At 45.0% G+C, this 24,513-nt stretch overlaps 1 protein-coding gene across 4 annotated transcripts in view; it reads right to left on the bottom strand.

Moving 5' to 3' along the window:
- Positions 1-1,390: 1,390 nt before the first annotated feature.
- The window catches only part of ZNF423 (zinc finger protein 423), a 228,128-nt gene continuing 205,005 nt past the window's right edge, over positions 1,391-24,513 (bottom strand). For all 4 annotated transcript variants that reach the window (XM_079316105.1, XM_079316106.1, XM_079316107.1 and 1 more), the window contains 2 exons: positions 24,148-24,263; positions 1,391-2,030 (listed from right to left, as the gene is read on the bottom strand). In XM_079316105.1, coding sequence (XP_079172231.1) covers positions 2,001-2,030; positions 24,148-24,263 — 146 coding nt within the window. In that variant the 3' untranslated portion in view covers positions 1,391-2,000. The remainder of the gene's footprint in view (positions 2,031-24,147; positions 24,264-24,513) is intronic.

The following is a 24,513-nucleotide window of genomic DNA, read 5'->3' as shown; positions in this document are numbered from 1 at the left end:
GAAAGTTAACACTCTTCTCTAGAAATTGATCATTTTAGTGTGATTTTGATGTAGAAACAGTGAGCTCAGAATAATCTAGATGCAAACAGAACTGTCCTCTTTGGGATTAAGAAAAGTCATTCCTAGTTTTCTTATATTAGGGTTTTTAAATTTATCACAAGTCAGATTTTGAGCCTAAACTCTGACTGTCCATGCAATACTATTTCAGCAGAATAAAAACCATCTATCATTTATCTAAAACAGGACTTTTTTTTGAGGAAGTTGTAACTTTTCTTAAGACTGTTCTGGTGCTTCCTGCTGTAAAGATGACCCTACTTCAGTGGTGCTCAAAGTGTGCTTTGACTGTAGCCTTCCTTTACTGTTCTGAAGGAACCTTGTGTGCACAACAGGACTATCAACATCAGCAGGGATCTAAATTGTTGAAATCATGGGCTACAGCACCAACAAGCTGTGCCACCTTGCACTTGTAAAAAAGCTCACTATATAAACTAATTTAGGCATTGACTATATGTCAGTGAAAATATGTTTCCTTCAAAATATCACTTACATGCTCCAAGCCCAGACATGGCCCAATGACAACCAGTTGTGCTCTAGTTCGGTGCAGCGATTTTGAAAGGCTCTGACTGTGAGTGTTCCCATGCCACAGTCTTGCAAAGCCTTGTACTTTCTGGGTATGGGTAACCACATCATTTCAGCTGTCACAACTGCTGAATATCTTGCATGATGATTATGATTCATTCAAGCAGGAGACACCAGAAGAAATATATCTTTCTAACTTTTAAGAGGTGTCCATAGTCGTTAAAATGACTGTTTCTCTGACTGGAGATATAACTTACCTCATTACCATAAGATAAGTTTAAAAAGAGTAAAAGAAAACCTGGTAATTGGCTCTGTTAGGCTGCCTGATGGCAGTTTCCAGTGTTAGAAGTATTGCACTTACACAGAGCTACAATACCTGGGGGTCTTGAGGTTCATGTGATAAAAACGTGCAGCCTCCTACCATGGTCTGCAAGGCCTGATCCAATATCTGTGCATTTGTATACAGTGCAGAAACTTTCTTTTTGTATTGAAACAAAGAAGCACAGAGATATGGTCAAGGTAGCTATAGGTCTGGTCCCTCCTTTCTTGCTGAAAAATTTACAGTATTAACCAGTATTATAAGCTAGCAATACCTTTTCATAATACATGTTCTTACCTCACCTCAACCTACCGTGGAGCCAGGGAAGTACATCCAGAAGCAAACACAATGCCAGACACTGAACCATGGCTTTTGCTTTCCCTCCTCCTGGGCTGCAGAGTGCTCTGTGCCATCAGGTGAGCGATCACTGAGATTCAGCCACCCCAGCAGCAGCAATGCAGGGGGCACTGACAGACAGACAAGCTCTGATGCTAAGCTCATGTATTCCCTTTATTGAACTGTACTAGTTATTGCAATCAGATTAAGTCACATTTATAAAGCAGACCATCCAGTTGCACTGAAACCGATTATATTCATTACATAGGTTTAATCACTGTCCGGTGAACTGGCAAATCCAATCAAAGCATTAGTCTTTAATTAAAAAATTAAAAAGAAATATTCAGACAATAGCCAAGCAATCACATCACAATGCACAGTTACCTAAAATTGCAATTAAAAAGCAGTTAACAAAAAAGAAAAAAATCACACCTAATCTTTAACTATCAATATAATACAAGAAGCAACAAAGGGCAACAGCATCAAAGCAGATTTATCTAACACTATAAATTCAGTCAGAAGCAGAAGCTCTAAAGTACACTAGCTGAAGCAGGACAATAAAAAATACTGAGCATGGAATACTTTTAATCTCTTCCATTAATATTCATTTCCAGCTGCTTATAATAGCAGCGCCTCATGGCCAAATCATTAGAGTTTTACATCTGGGTTGCAAATGACACTTTGATTGGATGTAATGTTCAAATGGTCCTCCCCACTGTGCCACCGTCAAGTCTTCTGCAGAGAGGTGTCCTGTAGTGCCAGTGGCTCACTGTGCGTGCTGGCTCAATGTGTGGTTCTGGAAAGACGAAAAAAGGAGACATGCATGAGGGGCAGAATAATAGAAAGCATGCCCATACCCTCCCACTCAGTACCGTTTATGCACAGCTCAACATAAAAGCTTCTCAATTATTACAAAACAAAATGCAATAAAGAAAAAGTACTCATAAGTAACAGCTGCCAATATGACATATTTGCTTTGTTCTGACAGATCTGTTAATGCTGGCATGAACTTAGAAAAAAAAAATGCTACAAGCCAAGTATAGTCATGAAGGTTTCCTTTTTTTTTTTTTTTTCTCCCTTCAATACCTATAAAGAAAATGGTCGCTTCATGGGCAAAAAAACTGCCTTTAGGGATTCCCTTCACTGTAATAATTAAAAAAATAAAAATCTGAATTGTGAGGGAACCCTTGCCATATTTTACTCTTTTATTCTCACTCGTTCCGGGTGCAAGTACTGGCAGCAAGAGACACCAGATTGTGACACACACTTCCCAGTCCAAGAAATACTTCGGCAATAACAGCTGAACTGCCAGCTCAGGCACCAGGGTAATATTCCCAGCAGAAAAAAAGGCTGGACATGTAACCCAGAAGTTAAATCTCTTTAAAGAATATACTTTTCTCTACACATTTCTTTCAGCAGTTTGGAGTCTCTTTTGTTCCCTTTTTTCCTTTTGGTAGATTTTTAATAGCCTCAATGTCATCACAGTAACTCACATCAGAGGATGCTGACCTGTCTTGCCATTTTGTGTAGCAGCCAATAAATCGTGGAGCCAACCTCGGAAGCGTATTTTTAGAGCAGTACCAATTCACCTACATTTTGTGTTCTGACTGAAACCTCAGTCCTACACATAAGCTTAGTTTTATTTGTATGATTATCCAATTATTTGAGCAACTAGAGAAGTGCTTCATGATGAGGTTTTCTTGAGCTGAGTCCCCAGCATCCCCAAATATAAAAATTCATTTGTGCTATTTCAAGCCTAGGCATTTCCCTAGTCTCCATCTGCCTAATAACAGAGTCGGGAAAGTCCGCCAGCTTGAAGAATAAGTTTTTAAACACAAAATGAATTTTGAATCTAATTATTTATTTACAGCGATAAAGCTTTAAAATAAAGTAAGATATTTTAACTTTTCATAGATCATCTGGTCCTTCTACACTATCCACAGCTCCATGGTGACGAGGATAAAGGAGCAATCCCGCTTTATGCAGAGATGCCGTGTCCCTGATGGAGATGGCCCATGGAAAGAGCCCAAGGGCGGCGGGGCGCGGCGGCGCTGACCCCGTTTGCAGCAGGAGCAGGCGCTGCCGGCCCGTGCACTCCCAGCCCGCCGCCGCCAGGGGTCAGAAGCGCCGCTGACTTCCCCAACCGCGGCCGGGCCCGGCGCTGCCGGCCGGGCAGCGGGCAGGGGGCAGGGGGCAGGGGGCAGCGGGCAGGGGGCAGGGACAGCGGGCAGGGGGCAGGGACAGCGGGCAGGGGGCAGCGGGCAGGGGGCAGCGGGCAGGGGGCAGCGGGCAGCGGGCAGGGGCAGGGGGCAGCGGGCAGGGGGCAGGGACAGCGGGCAGGGGGCAGCGGGCAGGGGGCAGCGGGCAGGGGGCAGCGGGCAGCGGGCAGGGGCAGGGGGCAGCGGGCAGGGGGCAGGGACAGCGGGCAGGGGGCAGCGGGCAGGGGGCAGCGGGCAGGGGGCAGGGACAGCGGGCAGGGACAGCGGGCAGGGGGCAGGGGCAGCGGGCAGGGGGCAGCGGGCAGCGGGCAGGGGGCAGCGGGCAGGGGGCAGGGACAGCGGGCAGGGGGCAGCGGGCAGGGGGCAGCGGGCAGGGGGCAGGGACAGCGGGCAGGGGGCAGCGGGCAGGGGGCAGCGGGCAGCGGGCAGGGGCAGCGGGCAGGGGGCAGGGGGCAGGGGGCAGCGGGCAGCGGGCAGCGGGCAGGGGGCAGCGGGCAGCGGGCAGCGGGCAGGGACAGCGGGCAGGGACAGCGGGCAGGGGGCAGGGGCAGGGGGCAGCGGGCAGCGGGCAGGGGGCAGCGGGCAGGGGGCAGCGGGCAGGGGGCAGGGACAGCGGGCAGGGACAGCGGGCAGGGGGCAGGGGCAGCGGGCAGGGGGCAGCGGGCAGCGGGCAGGGGCAGCGGGCAGCGGGCAGGGGGCAGGGGGCAGGGGCAGCGGGCAGGGGGCAGCGGGCAGCGGGCAGGGGGCAGCGGGCAGCGGGCAGGGACAGCGGGCAGCGGGCAGGGGGCAGGGGGCAGGGACAGCAGGCAGAGACGCGGTGCAGGGGCAGCGGGCAGGGGGCAGGGGCAGGGACAGCGGGCAGGGGGCAGCGGGCAGGGGGGCAGGGACAGCGGGCAGGGACAGCGGGCAGGGGGCAGCGGGCAGGGGGCAGGGACAGCGGGCAGGGACAGCGGGCAGCGGGCAGGGGGCAGGGGCAGGGACAGCGGGCAGGGGGCAGGGACAGCGGGCAGGGGGCAGCGGGCAGGGGGCAGGGACAGCGGGCAGGGGCAGCGGGCAAGGGGCAGCGGGCAGGGGCAGCGGGCAGGGGGCAGGGGACAACGGCAGGGGGCAGCGGGCAGGGGCAGGGGCAGGACAGCGGGCAGGGGCAGCGGGCAGGGGGCAGCGGGCAGGGGGCAGCGGGCAGGGACAGCGGGCAGGGGCAGCGGGCAGGGGCAGCGGGCAGGGGGCAGCGGGCAGGGACAGCGGGCAGGGGCAGCGGGCAGGTGGCAGGGGCAGCGGGCAGGGGCAGCGGGCAGGGACAGCGGGCAGGGGCAGCGGGCAGGTGGCAGCGGGCAGGGGGCAGGGGCAGCGGGCAGGGACAGCGGGCAGGGGGCAGCGGGCAGGGGGCAGCGGGCAGGTGGCAGGGGCAGCGGGCAGCGGGTAGGGGGCAGCGGGCAGGGGGCAGCGGGTAGGGGGCAGCGGGTAGGGGGCAGCGGGTAGGGGGCAGCGGGCAGGGGGCAGCGGGCAGGGGGCAGCGGGCTCCGGGCTGCGCTGCGCGGGGAGCCGGCCGGGCCGGCAGCGGCCCCGGGGCAGCACCACGGATGGAGCCTCCACAACGAAATTCCAGCTGGGGAAATCATAAAGCCACTGCTTCAGCACACCCCTGCCTGTGACACTGAATGTGCAGAACCACAAATCAGAAATTCGTGAATCGGCAGCTGGAACTGCTTTGCTTTCAGATAATTTAACATCACCAAACACAAAATTCAATGGCTTTTTTCTTTGATATACATGGAAATTTTCCTGGCCTTAAGAAGGAATGACCTTTGCAGTGCTGGATGTTTTTCTCAAGTCTAACAATGACTTTATGGAGGAGGATGGATGGAGCCCTGCACACACAATAGCAGCACTGACAAGAAGCTTGCCCACTAAACCTAGCTGGGAAAGCATGAAAATGTGAAAGAATACACAGGCTCTTCTGTACTCACACACTCCTCAGCATTTTAACAATGGCCATTCCTTGTGCACTTCATTACAGTTCTATTTTTAGGTCATCCTGAATATCAATAAAAAACCCAAAAGGTTTACCATCTCCAAATTGAAAGAAGGGCCATTCGTGGTAGACAAATCCATTCTTAGTTAGGCAGTGTCATTTAAAAGATAATGCACAATCAGCACTGGATGCATGACACACAGCCTACAGTCAGGGAACATGATTTCAAACTTGTGTGGCTGCTGCATTGATTACACCAGGCAGGTCAATAAAGGAATGGTATGTGGCTCTAAATCTGATAATGAAGCTTTTATTGTGAGCCCTCCCTCCTCCAACATCAGCTAATAACATGTTCTGAACATTCCCAATACAAGGAATACACTAGGTTTGTAATCAGAATTTGTCAAAGGAACAAACAGATTGTACTCAAATACTGCAGCCATTTAGAGCTCGGTCAGGCAGGAGCTGAGAAACCAGCTGTGCCATAGGGTTAGGAGTTAAAAAAAATAAATTTTTCATATACAAATCTTGATTTTGTCTTAGTATCTTGGGAATGTACCACTTATTCCCTGTGCATGCATTACTGACAATCAATAGCTGGCTAGTGCCTGGACCATGCAGTTAATAGGTAGAGCCATGCAGTTAATAGGTAGTTTTACACAGGGCCTCACAAACAGGTCTGCAATGCCTATGGACATGAGAGCCTGTGTGCTCTGCATCCCTCCCCTGCCTTTCTGAGCAGATCCTGCTCAGGCCATGGGCACAAATGACAAGTCCTGCATACCCAGGTGCTGGTGAACACCAGGTGAAGGCTGCATAACCACCACTGTGTGTGTTTGAAAGTCCCATGAAAACATCTCTCTCCTCTGCCATCCATATAGGTTTCTCACTTACTAAAAGGTATTTCAAAACATGCCTTCCAAAGAATAGTCTGGCAACTTGTCTCCTATTACTGGCAATTGTAATTTCTTCTTGCTTCTACTCCCTGTGCCCCTTGCATCTGCAGCTCATTGGAATTGTGCTCTGCAGATGTCAGAAAGCATCTGAGCCATTCAGGGCTTATGTCTTTTCTCTCACACGTGTGTTTTCTGTATTTGACCTGTGGTTTTTCAAATACCTTTATCAGGCACTTTTTTGTGTGCCCAGACACAGAAAACTCTCCTGGCTGACCAGACTTTTGGAGCAATTTAAAATCAAGCATTAAAAATGCCCTGTGCCTTAGTAGGGACAGTTTTGATCCCAATGGAGCCACGGGGCTGTTCCAGGCAGCAAAAGGAAATCATAAAGGAAGGAAGGAAGCAAGTGTTTTGAAACATGTGATACTACAGGAATGCTGCTACCTAAGCAGCCTAAGGAAACTTCACCCATCTTTCCAGCAGGAGGGTGGGCTGGCTGAAAACAGCTCAAGTGTGATTTTTCAACTCCATAAATTATAGTTTATTTTAAAAAAACAAACAAAAAACCCAAAACAAACAAAGAAAAAAAGAACCACCCCCAAAAAAGCCCTTAATGGTGGTTTCCAGAGGAAAATAGAGCAGCCACAAAAATGCAGGCCCTCCAGGAACACTCCTGAGTGTGTGTGCATGCCTACCAGCTCCAAGGCCATCCATACACATGCCCGTCTGGGGCCAGCAGGAGGCACGACATCATTTGGAAGCTGAACAGGAAAAATGGTTCTTCCCAGCTCCTGTTAGACCCCCTGGTTTAGGCACAGCTCACAGCTGATACCCCACTGAATACATCATTCTGAGACATTATTGCAGCTGGAAAACTCTACAGCAGCATTAAGTCACCTGTCAAGATCAAGTAAGTCACAGCTTATTTATAGGATAAGGTTGGAAAATCTCTTATTTTCTTAATAATCATGCAAAATGAATAGCAATTCCATTAGCTACATGAGCAGGAAAAATGCAACTACCCCAAGTCTTGGGGCTTTTGCAGTGTTTAAGTGGAATTTTCTACTGGCTGCACAATCCCCAGATGAACTATTTCTGAAAGTGTCTGTGATCAAGGAACTGGGCGATGGGTTTTGCAGGAAATGAAAAGATTTCAAAGAATGGTTGATTATTGTCCATGTAGATACTGATTGCTCTCCAGCTCTTCCCTGGAGACACCCCCTGCTTGCCCTCTGGATGCAGATCAAGTCATTTGTGCAGGACATCCACAATGAGTGGCTTTTTACATGTATGATTATGAAAACACTGGCATGACAATCTCTATTTTCAGAGCTCTGTGTCAAGAAGGAAAGCATCAGGCTTGAAAGATGATCACTTACAACAGCTCAAAGAACTCTTACAAGCTATATAAAGACTGAGAGAAAAACACACACAAAAAGCAGCACATGATGGAGTGAAGCTCCAAGCCAGGCAGTCAAGCTGGGAATCTCCCACACTGCAACGACACTCACTGCCAGCAAGTCACAGGTGTACTACACAGGAGCAGGTGAAAAAAATAAAATGCAACTGTGAGGGGTGTGATAATGGTTTGGGGCCATAACACATCCAGTCTACAGTGCCATTGTGCATCTGTTATGGATTTGGATGTTTTCTATCAGCCATTTACAAATACACTGACTATGTGCATGAGCACAAACTCCTAAAAGACCATATGCTATACAAAGGTTAAGAAATGGCCTAACAAGGCTGGTGATGCCCATCACCCTCAGGTGAAATTCATAAGCTTTCTGCAGTGTTACACAGAGCCTGGGACTCTGATGAAAGGCTACAAAGCCTGTCTCTCTCTCTCCCCTTCCAAAAGGCATTGAAATGAACAGAAACCATCCCTCAAATAATTTCAATAATAATGATGGAGATAATAGATTCATGTGACAATCAGCCGACATGAAAATTAACTGGTAATTAGCCATTGGGTGACCTATTAATCCAAATATTTTTTCTCAGGTAGTTTCTCTCTGCCCCTCCCCACCTTTGTTCAGGTTTCTGTCACCCCTTCAGGCACTGTCTGATTCCAGGCCCAGAGATCAGGGTCATGGCTGGGGACCACTGGGACTGTGTCCCTTCCTCCCCATTCTCTCTCCTTTTCCCTTTACAGAGCAGGGCTGGGAAATGAGAAGTGATGCTTCCACTGACTGCCAACATGCACAGCTTGTCAGACAAAAACTAAACCTCATATTCAGGAATTAACTTGAAGCAAAGGATTGTCTCACATTTGAACATATATATAAAAAAAGACAAAACAAAACCTCCAAATTGCTACAAACAGAAGCTGGAATGTCTAAATATTTACGAAATACCATCTGCAGCAATCTTTTTTCACTGTTTTGCATCTTTTGAATTCTAACTGGTCCAAAAATAAATCTCTCAGCTGTTATTGCTCATTGCATACCCATAAGCACACACATGTATGTGCACAGATACTGCTTCCCTTTAACAGCAATCTATAAGGATAAAAATCTTTATGCCTTGACTTTATAAAGGGATTACTTTAGGCAGAGGACACAAGACGACCCTTGCTTTAGCCATTGGAGATTATGCTCTCTACAGAAAGCTGTGAGCCTTAAATTGGTGCTTCTCTAATCTTAAACTGGAGAGGGCATTCAAGGGATGCCATGACCCAGAAGAGCAAGCAGAAAGAAAATAAATTAGGGGAAAAAAAGGCATACTGAAGAAGGAGGGTGGGAAAGGAAAGTGAAAAAGCAAGAAAGGAGAGCAAACTTGCTTTATAGGATAAAACTATTTTTAATTTTAATTTCTGGTTGCTACTTTCCTTTTGCTATCAGACTCTAAAGAAAAATCACCTTTGCACCCCCTTGCAGTTTGTATGTGCTTATTTTTAGAACTGTTTGACAATTATCCAAGGGTCTAAGACTAACAGATGGCCTGTCTTAAAGCCTCATATGTTCACTAGTTTGCACTTCTGACAAACAGTAAATGTACTCAAGAGTGTGCCATAAACAGGGCTGAATGAATACTCAGAACACAATTTAGTTAATACACTTCATTAAAACTGATAGTGGCAACCAATGTTTCCCATAAAACCAGGTGTTAATTGCCCTTCCAGTTGTTTCAGGTAACTTACTCAGTGACATTTATATGTTTAGATCCTAGTTTTTCAGGCAGCACAATATTACTTCTTCCCTTTCCCTTGATATTTCACCCACTACATAAAATGCTTGTAACAAGTGAACTCCAAGTTATCATGGTATGCAATAAAAAAAAAAAAAATTGTCAGGCAAGACAGATTCACATGTCCCTTCTTTATTTGAAGAGTCCCCTGAAATGGAGGCAGAGGCAAACGAAAGGTGGCACATCCTTTGTGAAAGGCAGCGCTGCCTGTGTTACAGCTTCCTTCATCTCTGAGCATCTGATAACTTGCCATACGTCAGTCAGTCCCTGTGTCAGCACACTTTGAGATGGCACTTCAACAAATGCAGGTAGAAAGCTGTCCTTTACAAGTTATTGAACCAGGAAAAAAAAAAAATCATTTTGAGTGTCTAAGAAAATATGCCTGGAGGTTTGGTGTCTGCTGAAAAGTGAAGTTGCCTGTTTCCAATGGAAATAGCTGCTTCTGAGTTGCTCTGATGCTTGCACGTGATTACTCCAGGGGTAAATGCACCTTTCGCTGGTGCTGGGACACACAGACACTGGTCTGTGCCAGGACTGAGCTGCCCCTGGGGAGGCTCAGCAGCCTCCCTCAGTCCTGCTCAGCCACCCCAAAAACCTGTCCCGGTGCGCGGCCCCGGCGCTTCGCCCGCACGCAAGGGAAGGTTGGCTGCTGTACATTTTCAGGGAAGGCTGTTCACACGTGGTGCGGTCTCTGGCCGCTGCTCCTGCCGGCGCCGGGGGTGCAGAGCCGCCCAGCCCCGCCGCCTTTGTTCTGCCGGCCCCGCCGCAGCTCCGCGCTGCTGCTCCTCTCACCGGCCCCTGCGTTCTGACAGGCCTTTCCGTGTTATTCTGCTTTGGAAAATTACCTTTCCATACAAATATCTTCCTTTGGGTTATTCTTCCCAGCACCAGCGTCTTCTAATACCAGCTAAGAATTATTAGATGATTTATTAATTTAATTTCTCTTCTAATTCATGTTGTTCAGTCCTAATCAGACTTTGAAAACTCACCTAACATGCTTTCCCCTTTCCACTCGGGACTAATAATTCTCTAATAATTTTTCTAGGTCTGCCATCTGTATTCTTCTCTAAAACTCAGAATAAACCGAGTTGAGCCTATTACAAGTGAACTCCAAGCACAGCCTAAGCCTGTCATAGCCTTTTGTATTCTGTTAAATGCCTCACCGAAAAGTCTACACACTTCTTCCAAAAACACTGGGTAAAATGCTGAAGCACAAAAGCAAACCAAAGCCTTTGGGAAAATCTCCTTACCACAGCACTTTGGAAATAAAAAGCGCAGAGGAATACATTATTAAGAGATAACCAGAGTCTTCTGTTAGAGAAACTAGCTGTAAACACACCGTGATTCACTGAGGCACCCAATGAAACCAGGGAGCTAATAATACCTGTCCTGGGGGACCTCACGCTCCTGAGAGTTTCACTCAGAAATGCAAATTTATCAGCATCCTTGTAACTTCTAGTCTCTAGTACGCCATGCACAAGATCAAAAAATAAACCAAGGGAAGAGCCTTACACTTCCTAAAATATAAAGTGAGAGGGACAAATTTAATTACTGTTGTCAGAAGTACATGAAATCATAATATTTTTAGAATACCTTCACTCCTTCCTCAGCCCCACATTACTTTCTGACTGGATTCCAGGGCCATTTCTGATCCCAAGAGTAGGAAATGGTTTGCAGGATCCCAGCACAGTGCTCTGCCTGGGCTGGGTCAGTCCATGTTTTTCTGGTCCCACGGACACTCGGGGTCATGGCCACCCCTGCACCTCCATGACGTGTCACAAACCCAGCCTGCAGCAGCACAGACATCTGTGCCCTGTGCCCAGCTTTGAACTGACCCTCCAAAGCTGTCCTCAAGAATGCAAACAGCCACTTCCAGTCTGTTTTCAAACCTAAGCCACAGTAATCAGAGAAAGCATCTCCCTGCCCACAGGGACACACCTTTGCCTGTGCTACACCAAAAATCCCAATGCACACCCCAGTGCTGACCTGTTTCCAATCTGTTTACAGGTCCTACTCAGGGAAGCAACATTTCAAAATGATTTTCAAGAGATAAACCATTTTCCAGGAATCTTTCTTAGGTTTTCCTCTCAAAAGCATTAATTGTTGATTTCTTAGAAACCAATCCAAATCTTATCTCATTAATCCCTTCTCGATCTAAGGGAAATCATAGCACATAAGCCAGTTAATTGTTCATTTCTTTGGAGGCTAGAGTCATCATTATGGAACACTTCGTGACTTCTCTAAACACCAAAGGGTCTTTATTATAGGACCAGGACAGTGTCATTTCAAAACATACTTAGAGCAAAAGAGAAGTGCCACCTTTAGAAGTTAAAATGCATAGGGCAAAGCTTTACTGAGTAACTATTTCCATGGGAATATAAATCAACAGAAGCCAGGAAATTGAGAACTGAACCTAAAACTTGCTCTGCTGTTCTCTGGTGTGGCAAGGATTATTGAACACTATCTGATTACTTTTTGTTGTTTTTTTCCCTGCACCAGGTAGGTATTCCTGGTATTAAGGACAGGTATAAAACAGTTTCTTCCTTAACTGTGAATTTTAATTAAAAACTATTATCCAGCATTATCAGGGGCAGGTCTCACATTCATAACTAAGGCAACATCCTCCACTGAATCATGGGGGCTGCAGCTGAACCAAGTTCCTTGGGCAAACAAGTGAGTGTGGACAGACAGATTTGACACAAGCAGCACCTGCCTGCAACAGGACCACAGCCCTTTGATCAGTAATTCCTTTAAGAAGCAGCAACTAAAGTGAAATTCTCTCTAATGGAATACTCATCTGACAAATTGTACTGCCTTTTGTTATGGATAGACTTTTCTTAGAGGCAGATAAATATTCCTGTCACGTGGCACTCACACACTGCTCGGGCTGACAAAACGGCTGGTCAGTGACCTGTTGCCTTGGACATAATGGTTGTTATTGCTGGTTTCTAATTTCAAAAGGGGAATAAAAATCCTCCAGTGCAAGTAGCTCTGCTATAAAATAGCAAGGCCAGAGTTACAGACGTGCTTTACATGCTGCCCCATTAGTGTAGATGCCACCAGCAGAGCAGAAATCTGCAGACAGGATTGTGCTCAGCCCACTGCCCATTGCCACAAGGAATTGACTCTGGAGGAGCTAGGAGTGTGAAAGAGCCATGCCAAATTTGTTCCTGTAAGTAAAAGAGGGGCCAAAATATCACCAACATGAGCTGTTTCCTCCAAGACATCATAGGACAAAACAGCAAGGCAACATTGCTGTGGTATGTGTGCAAAACAACTGGGTTAAATGGGATTTTCCAGCCATTGCAACTCCATTACAACAGTGTCACCAGTCTCAGGAAAATCTGCCTTTTAAACAGCAAGATGCCATGTCTTAAACAATCCTGATTTTGTGCAAAGACTAAGAGCATGTGCCAGCCCCAAAGGAGGACACATATTTCAGAAGTAAATATGCTCTAAACAACCTCACTGCTTCTTTTGGAGACACAATAATGTAACACACTGATGACAGATATGCCATACACAGCCAAACCTCAATGCCCATGGCAATTTATTCAGGTTTAACTGTGCAGCAGAAACAAATGAGGAGGCTGGGTGGTCAGGCAGGAGCTGTCCCCCAGGGCTGGCATGGTGTGGGCAGTGCTTTGGCCATTCCTGCTCAGTGCAAAGCTGAGGCAATGGGGGTCAGGGGACAGGCTCTGCACAGAGGTGACCTCTGGGTGTCCATACTCCCTGCCCAGATGTGGCACAGAACACACACAACACTCTGCAGTGCATCAGCTCACACACAGCTGAGTGATAAGCTCAGGACTGCTGTGCCAAATCTGGTCTGGCTCACACAGAGTTGGGGTGACAGAGCCTGGCTGAACCCAGGCTGACCTTGCACAGAGCCACGAGCTGTCTCTACACTGATCCCATCAGCACATACCATCTCACTCTATCATTTTTCCAACAAAGCCCCATCACCTCACTTAGTATCTCATAAGTTATTCCATTAACATGAAACATGAGGGGAACATTAACAATCCATCCACTGGTGGTCACAGCCCAGGTCAGGTCATTGCACATGTGCATCCAGCCCTGCACCAAACAGTCCCAATCCCCTTCTCATTTTGCATAAGCAGAGCAGGCACAACATGAAAGAAAGCTTTATTCTGAATTGTTTTTTCTTTTTGCTCTGGTCAAAGGGTGTATAAAACTACTCTCAAAACATGACGTTAAAGCAGGGTACAATTAGGCAAACAACAGTATATTTGATTGAATATACTTCCCTGGAAGGAGCAACAGAAGGAGCAAACAGCAAGGCTGTTCCAGGCTTGTTTTCAGATCCCTGAGATGGGCTGGACTGAGAATACTGACAGACTTCCTGACATGAACATGGAGGTGCAGGCAGTGACAGCCCTACACACACAGCCAGGTACAGAAAAGCAAGTAGACCACTGACTTTCTAACAATTTCTTATCCTTTTGCTGTTCTCACACCATTTTTTTTTACCTGGCCACTAATCATGCTTGCTCCATGTATCTAACCTCACAGAAGAATGAGAAGAGGTAAGGCAGGGAGGAATTAACAAGAGTCTCTCTTATGGTCATTAAAAGCCCCCAGGAAAACTAGCCCTTGGGATGGGGTCACAGGGCAGGACTCAGCTCTCTCCAGCAGCCAGGGCTGCTGCTCCTGCTGCCTTTCACTGGCTGAGGAGATAAACCCTAGGATTACACCCTAAATCTCTTACTCGGGAAATATGGGCTACACACAAAGCCTTTTAAATTTCTTCATGAAATTATTTTTCAAATTCCTTCTAGCAGTAAAAGTGCTGGGGCCTCCACCAGCACCACAGCAGTAGGCAAGAGCAGTACAGTATCACTCCAGGGTTTCCTGTCTGCAGTCTAGGCTTCACATCTGAAATACAGCGCACACACAACATTTGTATGACCGAGGAAACACAAGACGCTTGCCACACATTTATTATCTTCCTGGGGAAATGATATAGAGGACAAAAGAGACTATATTTACTCCCTCCCCAGCTGCTTTTACAATCTAATAATTTATTTCTCCTGGACATAAATTTCAGATTTAAACGAAATCCCTGAAACCTAAAGATGCCACATGGTAGAGGCTGGGGCAGTATTTCTTTCTGTTTTGAGATGGAGTGCTTAATGCATTGCTCAGTTAACCAGTAGCCTTAAAATTTAGGAGGGAGGGTGTGGAAAGAGACAAGCAATTAGACTGTGGCAGATCCTAGATGCAAAAACAGGTGACTGTGATTACTACCTTCATACACAGAGTTAAAAATATCTGGTTATTGAAAATTATTTTCTCAGTCCACAGGGGTTTATCTAGGTTTAGGCTGAGATGTTTATTTTTTCTGCAGCAGCTGTACTGGGGATTCTTTTACAACATTTTCCTTACATAGAAGCTATATATCATTCACATTTTTGAAAGCCAAGGTGCTTTCTATGATGTAAGAAATCTCTGCAATTAGAAACAAACATATCTTTTTTCAGAAAAACAAAATGCATCTCCAAACCCTTCAAGGCAGCAACTAAGATAACAGTGCTCTTAGGGCAAATGTAAAATTACAAGGTATAAATTCATGTTAACTGTTACAAATATATCCATCTGTTCACAGACTAACTAGTGACTGAAACTGATGAGTCCACTGAAATGTAATTTTTGAGTCCATTAGCGTCTGTTCTTTTCTAGTAATAAAGTAAATGCTTTTCAATAACTCTGCTGCTTTTCAATGCCAATTTCAATTTAAGTAGTTCAGGTTCTCTCTAAAAAAAAACCCTAAAATTAAAATAGCAAATGCCTTTTCTTTCCAAAGGTCAAATTCAGCTTTTAAAGAACATGCAACATTTCAGCAAGGCAGAGAGGACAAAACTCCAATCAGATAAATGGGCTGTGTAATGATTGAGAACCACGGCTGCCTCAGGTTTCTGAATGGGCTGTAGCATAGAATTTGGCACAGACTGATGTTGAAGCTTATATCTCTTTTACTGCAGACAAGAAATTCACTGAAATATATAAATAATGAATGTGGCTGGGGATCTCTACTGGTACTACTGCTGGTTCTGCAAGATGCACGAGCAGAAACATACACTGCTCCATGTTTTTGTTATTAGGGAATCCTTGTTCTCCAACAATAAACACAGCATATTTTATCTGAAATGGCTTCTGCAGCACATCCAATATAAGTTTCAGCTCTCTAGAAGTGCCAGCAAATTGCAGAAAGATAAGTTACAAAGACGTACCTAATTTGCTGTGATGAATTGTGTCTATGCTTCAGTGATCAAAACTGCAGCTGAGACCTATTATATTTAATGATCTAGACATTTCTTGTGAAAACACTCAGGCATATACTGTTATGTCTGGACAAGCATCCCCATTTTGGTCTTCGCAAGCAAACGAAGAGACTGAACTTTTAAAAGGATGCTGTACAGCACTCTCGATGAGCTCTTTAAAACTGAGGCTAATCAAGCTCCACTATTTTCTTTAAATAATGCTTATACTCTGCTCTTTCCAGTGCACCATCCTTCTTCCTTTGTAAAGCAGTCAGTTCCTCTGGATGCTAGCGACACTTACAGGAGGCAATGGAGCTAGTCTGTGCTCACACCCCAAACGATGCTCCACAGCAGCTACTACAGCAGCAGAAAATAAATCAAAGGGGCTGGATCAGAGATCTCACCAGCAAAGAAAATCTCTGACAAGACATTTCAGAGAGAAAACAAAATTTAAAAACTTATTTGCCTACATGTTACACAAGCACTCTGTGTCTATTTTAAGGACTCTGCCCTGCTTACGAAGGCATGTGCTACCCAGCCCGGCAGGGCCAAGCAGGGCTGGCCGGTTGTGCTGTCCCTGGGGACACTGTTCCTGCACAGCAGCTGTGCCATGGCCAGGCTCACAGCCCCACAGCTTATGGCCCCTGTGCTCGAGCAGAGGGAGCAGAGCAGCAGGGAACAGAGCAGCAGGAAACAGGGTTTCCCACCAACCCTCCTGTGGGGACAGGGAGGTCACCTTGTGAACGCGTGAAGGACTTTGGAATAAAAGGTCTGAGGGTTCCAGGGCTTTATGCCTGGCTCCTCCAAAATTGTCCTGATTGGAAGGGGGTATATTATTCAACCTTGCCGTTCCAAATTTGCAAAACAGGAAAAAAACAACCTCAGAAAATGTGCTGGCCAACTTAATTAATTCATGGTTAAAAGAACCACAGAGATCCACAAAAAGAATCCACAGAATTTTCTTGCTTTACATATCCAAGAGCTCCTGCTCTCCCTCCCAGGTCAGTCTGAACCTCTTTCTATCATTCATTGTTCAACAAAACACAGAAAAACATAAACATGTGCTTTTGACTCCAGAAATAAGGATTTCAGTGTTGAATTTTCCATTCACCTGAGGAGCTGCTAAATACTATCATAGTGGTAATTTGTGATAGTGTGGTAAAGAATGAAGAAAAGGTATTTGTTAATTGTTGACATAACAAAATTAATTTTCCATCCCTAAACTTTTTCTCATCTCTCCTGTGAGCTCTGATGCAATGTTACTGACTGGCACTGCTGAAATGCCAACTTGCATTTCTCATCCTTAATTTCTCTCTAAATGTCATTAGTAATTGTTATTGCCAGACCAGAGAGTGCAATCTGGTCCTTCTGAAAGAAAATCCATTTCTCATTTCTTCTCCTGTGCTTCCTCCTTTTGGTCAGGATGGATGTTTAACACAGCCCGTGTGCTCTGCTTCTAAGAGGACAGGAATGCATTAATGTATCTGGAAGTACAACATTCCTGCTTTATTTATTTACATATAGTATGCCTGGATCCTTATGAATATCAAATTGTATATTCAGAAGGGTCTTCAAAGCACATCTTTCAAGAACACTAACAAGTCTTAATTGAATAAAGCTAACAAGTAGGGGAAGGGAACACCCTTTAATGTGTGCATACAGACTCCTCTCTGGATGCTTCCATAATTTACCCTTTCTGGTGGATAGCAATGCTGTCAAATATAAAAGCATATTATATGATTTTCCTCTCTTTTTTTCACATGGAAAACAAACCTCTTCAGTGAGATGTGTAAACTAGTCTAGCTTTGGTCTGGATTAATCTATCATCTTCATTGCCTCAAAAAGTAAAAATGTTTTCCACCACTAAGAGGGAAGGTGAGCTTATACATCTGTGTGCAAAGGAAAACCTGCCAGCATAAAAGGCTGGCTCCTTGCATATCACTATGTATTGAGGCAGAGATTTGTACAGCTGTACAAAAATCGGCCTCTGGTACTTAGAGGCAAGTAGCACCTTGGCACATTGAGTCAATTTTTGGGGGGACTCTTTGTCATGACAGACCTTTAACAGATCTCCCCATAATCAGCACATTTTACACTTTCACATCATTATATTTCGTAAGGTATATAAAGCAATTAATTCAAAGCTAAGCTGCATTTCCATACCCACTAACTAAAGGCATCTTACCTCAAAATAAATAGACATTTGAACATGTCCAGCCAGGAACTGTGCTTTCAATAAACACAATTGATGCATATACATTGTCTCTTGGCGGCTTACCCTCCTGCCCATCTGTTGGGATGGCATGGTGCCTGCGCAGAAGTTGGTTGGACCCTTGCCCTAGGGCATAGATGACAGGCATCGACGGGTTTAGCCGGGCAGCCTGAGCACAGCTCCAAGTGCCATCTCTGCTGGAGGGAGCCCTGTCTGTGTGCCAGCCCTGCCACATTGGAACGACATGCCTCCTTACACTTGATCACACATGTTGACACTCGGGTGCGCTTAAGTGCATTAATGACTAAAACGATGCCTTTCACCTGGCTCCCTTGTTTTGTTCCTCCACTCTGCACGGCTGCTGGCTTTTCTGCACATGTTAATGTGAAGTTGTCTGCACTTTGCTAGCCAGGGCCTGCCACAGAATGGCCCTAATGTTTAAGAAAGGAAGGAGTGGGTTTTGTTACAGGCCATGCTGCTCAAGTGACGGACATATCTTCATCTCAGCTGCCTCTCTCTGAAGAGACCTCAGGCAGGATAAAGATACAGCAATATATTGATCAGAACCATCTTTCCAAATGAAAATGCTACACCCTGGCAATATGCCACACACAGGGCAGTTCAAGATCTCTGCACCATCCTTTGTTGCAGCAGAGGTGGCTGACAAACCACACAGAGGTGCGTGAGCATGAACAGCCCTTGCTCTTACATCACCCTCTGTGGGTGTCAGGCCCAGGAAACCTCCAGCATCCCCTGCACAGAACCCCAACTGCAGCTGCTGCAGACCCAGCAACAGCCCCACGTAGTCTACAGTGGTGTTTCTTAGCTTTGCTCCTTATCAGAGCCTGCTCCTAACCCTAAATTTTCAAACAGCCACATATTTCCCTTCCTCCTCTGAATGCAAAAACACATATTGTAAACCAGAGACCTTATAGGTAAAAACTCTTCCCTACTGTGAAAACAGATCACAGATAAAACTTGTGGTTTTGCAGTCCATAAAGAATGTTCAGGCAGGCAGACTCAACATGATGGGTATGTGCCTACAGCACTTTTAATTTTTAATTATTGTTAGTTATAATTATCTGACTGCGTCTGAATGAAACCCAGCAATATGGTTGGAATAGATTTTGGTAGTCTTGTAATTTATTAGCTTTGTAACTACTAATAATTAAAATTTAACAATACTCCAAGCACCATAGCAATATTTTTTTAAGAAACACTAGCCAAATCTGCTAGGATAACTGACTAGGTCACTTTTGTGATTTTAAAGAAGGAATGTCATTTAAAAAATTTTAAAAATTCAAAAATAAAAGTAAAAAATAAGGAAAAATAACTAATAGATTCTTAAAAGCCTGTCAAAAAGCAAAATGCAAAGACAAAAAATCTGTTTTAAAAAGAAACAATAAAAGGATATTACTTGCAGAAATTTAATTTTACACATGATTTTGTGTGTATTTTGTATGAAATTTACAAAGAGCTCATTGTATGTTTTCAGTAAGAAGCTCTTGGTGTTTGCCATCCAAGCCACACTAAGTCCTGAAATACAGCAAAAGTTACATCAGGTGAAAGCACAGCCTTGAGATAGAGCCACATTTCAGGTCCCATTTGTCCTGCCAGCCACACACTCTCAAGGAGAATAATTTTCTGCAACTTCCTCAAGATACCATGGAATTGCCTTTCTCTTACTGCCTGAATGGACACTGGAGCCCAGAAACACTGAGACACTGCACTGTTGCAGGCACACAGGACTGGTTGGAAGAAAAATTTTACTTCTACTTAAGTAAGCTTTCTTATACCCCCAGAAAGTAGATAAAGTCCATTTTTCAAATGGAAGCTGAAGAAATGGCTTGGTAGTGATTTAAAATTGCTTAAGTCTTTCTTCAGTGATCCACTGGGGGTGAAGCAAGCCCTTGGACACAGCCCTGCAGGCTCACCTGTGAGTTGGCTCACAGCCCAGCCAAGAGGCTCCGTGCTTCAGGGAACACTGTTGTGCCCAGATGGCCCCAAGGACCACTGGCATGAGCAGCTGGAGGTGCTGCTGCCCACTGCTCCCCTCCCAGGGAGGCCAGCACAGGTACAGAGCAGCTCCTGTGTGTCCCCCCTGGGCCACATCACACCACAGGGCAGCTAGCTGGGCTGCCCCCTCACCTGGGCAGGTCACAGCCCCATACAGGAGGCACATCTAACATCAAGATGCCATTAAAAGCAGACTTAAAAAGAGAAAACCTGCTTAGGGCTTGATCTGCTGTAATCAGCAGAAAGAATCCCAAGGACTTTGATGTGGACCAAATCAAGCCCCTGGAGGACATTCATGGTAAATCATTATTAATATAATGAGTGCAATTTCTGTGCAGCAGCTCATTCCTGTTTATGGATATATGAAAATTGCTAGCTTTTCACATAAAATAAAATGAGAAGGGAGACAGACCACAGTGTTAGCCAATGAGCCATAGTAGCTCCTTTTGATATGTGTACGTTTAAAAAACTGGGCATTTAAAATGACAGCACATTCCTCCAGTGAAGCTCTCTTAATTTAGTGGTTTGACATATCTCCAAATCTGAGCAGAAAAGAAAGCCCTTTATTCATAGCAGGCAATAAAACACCTGAACACCTGTGCTAGGAAAGACCTGGCAGGTACCCTGCTCCCTTGGTACCTGGATTATTTGCGCATTGTTTATTACATCCCTTGCCTTAGTTTTCATCAATTGTAATCATTTAGGAGGAAACAGTATGATTAACAGTACACAAGCAAACAGCAGGAATTAATCCTTTAAATACAAATACTTCACCGGTTATGTGATGGCTCCTTGCAAAAGCAGTGTGGCAAAAGAGCACACACAAAAATCCTCCTCAAGTTTTCTCTGAAAACCATTGCTCAGTCACAATTTGCTTCATACAATCCTTGATACAAACAGCTGAGGAGGCATCTTTCTGTGAATCACATCACGAATATCTCTCAGCACCCATTATGCATCATCATTTCTGACCCATCTTTGGGGCTGGCAGAGTTCCCTGATATGTTTAAATAGCAAAGATCAAAATTTCACTTGTCAAAGAGCAAGCTCATCTGCCATGTCCGAGTGCCCACGGCTCTGGCTGCCTCTGAGGAGCTGGAGCAGCAGCTCCTGGAGATGGGGATCTGTCTGAAAGGGCTCCTTCTGCCCCACATGTAAGGAAACCTCAAGCCTCCACCTCTACATTTGTTCCAGAGAGCATGTTTCAGTAGGGGGAATGAAATGCCATAGCCTTGGTGTTTTATGTATGAGCTATAAATTCACTCTTTTTCCAGGAGAATTTCATGATATTCATAGCTGTCAATTGTACAAAGTGAGGATGTGAAAAACACAGAGCTGCCAGCCTTTCCTCTTCTGCCCTAAGGGTGTGTGGGGTTATCACACATACTCTTTCCTTTGTGTTTCATGCTTAACCTTCCCGTGTTTTCTTTCTCTATATCCACTGAGATAAGGTAAGCAGTTCAGTAGCATTCTCTTATTTTTTGTTGTGGCAATATCATCAAAGTAACGTCACTGACTCATTGCTCCAGATTCTCACCAAACTTCCCACCAAAATTCCCACCGTTTATAAAGCAAGTTCAGTTCCTCAGAGTGTTCCTAAGCCTTGGTTCTACAGCTCCATCAGATGGTGTAAACTTCAAAGCAAAAACCTGTATTAAAATACAACTGCTAGTTCAGAAACAGAAGAGGGTTTGACCACTTCCAGAGCATTAAGCTACCAAAGCAGTATCTGCACCAGCCACTAGAAGTTCACTTGCAGCAGCATTTACAGTTTCTCATCACATGGCACATATGGTGTTTATCCTGTTTGAAAAAAGTGTTCAAAAATCAGCAGGGCTAGTTCATCCCAGTCTGTGACATCTCTAAAAGTTACCTTTTCCCTTTGCTGCCTGTCATTTTCCCCATCTTCGTTGTTTTTCCTGCTTTTCTACAAGCTCCCCACTCTGAAATTCTTCTTGAAATAGTTGAATGCTCAATTTTTTAAAAAGTATTTTCAGTGGTTTCATTTGAAAATACAAAGAAGGAAAACAGCATGTAGGTTCAGATTTTGATACCAGTTATTTCATGCCAGTAGGAAAGCAAGTTCAGAACTGAACAGTCAAATTCATCAGGCAGAACCCCTTGATGGAGGCTGATTTGCCCACATAAGATAATTGCACAGTTAGAGACACAGAAAGGTTTATGCAGATTTAACCCTAAGTAGCAGTTGAACAACTGGTTCACTAAAATAGTACTAAATCTTCATTACTTGACAAGAATATAACCAACAGTTGAGGATTTTAGAGCAGGCAGCTTACACACCAGAAACTAATGAGATAATCATGCCAAGGCAGACTGGTTCAAAAGTCTTAAGCATTTTTAAGTGATTTATACACACATTTTGTGTCCTCCTTGGCTCCAATATTTGCATTAGTAAATTCCCTGGCATAAAGTAAACACACATTTCTGAGTCATTCCTGAAATAAAGACTAAAACTGTGCAGTTAAGTATTGAATTTTCATTCAGCCAACATCATTCAAAACTACTCATGTAATTATTATGAATTATTATAAGCAGAAAAATTTTGAGTGCAGAAAAATCCTGCATAAAAACTGAAAAAATTCCAATCCTAATTTATATGATTAAAGCTGACATTTGCAGCAATTGTGCAATGTACAAAACTTCAGAATTGAAACACTATGTAATTAAAATCTGTAATTGCAAAAACTAGGCTGCTTAGACTATAATTTAACCAGGTTCTCTTTATTTGATCATCTGAGTCTAAAGGTTAATGCAGTGGCCTAGGAAGCCAGTGTTCCCATTTTAATTGTGCTGGCATTTTGACCAAACACCACTTTAAGGGAGATATGGGAGGAAAAATCAAAGCTGTCTTTGCAAGCCACTGCTGCCTTCATAAAACGTTCATAGTGAGAACACACAAACCCAAAATCTGCTGACTTTATTAAAATATTAACAAGGTATAGTTAAAACTTTTGTACACTTATGCAAATCAGGTCGCTAGAACAAGGGAAAGGCGGGATCCCCTGGGAGAAAAAAAAATAAAATCAACAAAGTGAAAAGATCAGCCATCCTTCCACAGCATGACAGCACAACACAAGAGGCAGCAGCTTGGGAATTCAGCAAGATAAATAAAAACCCTCCAAAGTTTAAGTAAATCATGGTTTATAAAGCTAATACATTTAAATGAGGCATATGGTACCATTCTATAAAAAGACCACCTTTCCCAGGGGATGGGAGGGGTGGTTTTGGTGGCCATGCTGCACAGGTGAGATAGGTGTGAGGAGGCCAGCCAGGGTAGGCACCTCCCCACGAGCCCTCTGGCAGGGCAGGCTCTGGTGCTCCACTGCCCAAGAGGTACCATGCACACACACCGTGGAGCTTCAGTGCCTGTGTGGGTTTAGCACCAAGGTATTGGTGGGATTTAACCCCCAGCCTCCCTGCCAAGGAGGCTTCTGGGGCCAGAGCTCCAAGCATGGCTGCAGCAGCGTGCCCAGGTCAGGGTGCAGTCCCCCCAGAAGGATTTGTACCCCTGGGAATGGGTGTGAGCCAAGCACTGGCTCTGTGGAGGCTACAGCTGCTGTGGCTGCAGCCCCCAGTGCTGCCAGGGAAATGGGTGTGCAAGGCCTGGTGTGCAGAGCCACAGCTTACACTGTGCTACTGCCTGGGAGGAGCCTCCACTTGAGCATCATGTTGAGCTGCACCCATGCTTTCTCATACCTCAGAAGGGAAATTTCCTTTTCTTATGATTTAGCAGTGGGGAAGGGGATGGGGCAGCTACCATTTGCTTAGTCTTTGTATGTTAATCAGTCCCTAAATTATTAATGGAGAAAAAGAAATTATTTACAAGGTGTTTGACGTAGACATGTAAGGATGTAGCAACACTACTGTCAAGAGAAATACTCATAAATCAAGATATCTGTCTTGTCTTATTTATTTATTTATTCCAGCCATGCTCAGAGATTCTCCTCCAGGCACCCAGGGAGGCAGGGGAAGACTGAGAGACTGTTTAAGAGCAGAAGAGACCATACCAAGGTTAGGCACCTTTTCTAAATGCTGCACAAGGGGGACAGTTGCACAGAGAAATCGACAGCTTTAGCTTTGTTTTTACTCCTGTTGTAAACATACCTGCAGCTCTGTTTGAAAGAAGAACTTCTGCGGGCACTGGGAACAGTCATAAATTTTGTCTTCCTGCCCGTGCACTGCAAAGATGTGCTGCTGCAGTTTGTTTGCCTGTACAAAAACTGAAACAACACAGTACAGTTAGTTAAGTTGTACTCATCTCAAACTGCACTTCAGAGTCTCTGCAATTGTAAAAGGTCCAAGGATATCTGCCAGAGAAGTGCTGATACACTTGGTTCAGCAGAATTTCCTTACAAGTAGTCAATTTAGAGTCTCCAGGCTGACAGTCAGCTTACTTCTAACAGACTTTACATCCTGTATGGATTTTTGATATTTCACATAAAGCTAACACTGTCCACAGGTAACTGGAAG

This window comes from Erithacus rubecula, assembly GCF_903797595.1.
Source record: "Erithacus rubecula genome assembly, chromosome: 12".
Classification (NCBI taxonomy): domain Eukaryota; kingdom Metazoa; phylum Chordata; class Aves; order Passeriformes; family Muscicapidae; genus Erithacus; species Erithacus rubecula.
The sequence above is the reverse complement of the archived record's forward strand: the minus strand, read 5'-3'. Positions and strand labels throughout refer to the sequence as shown.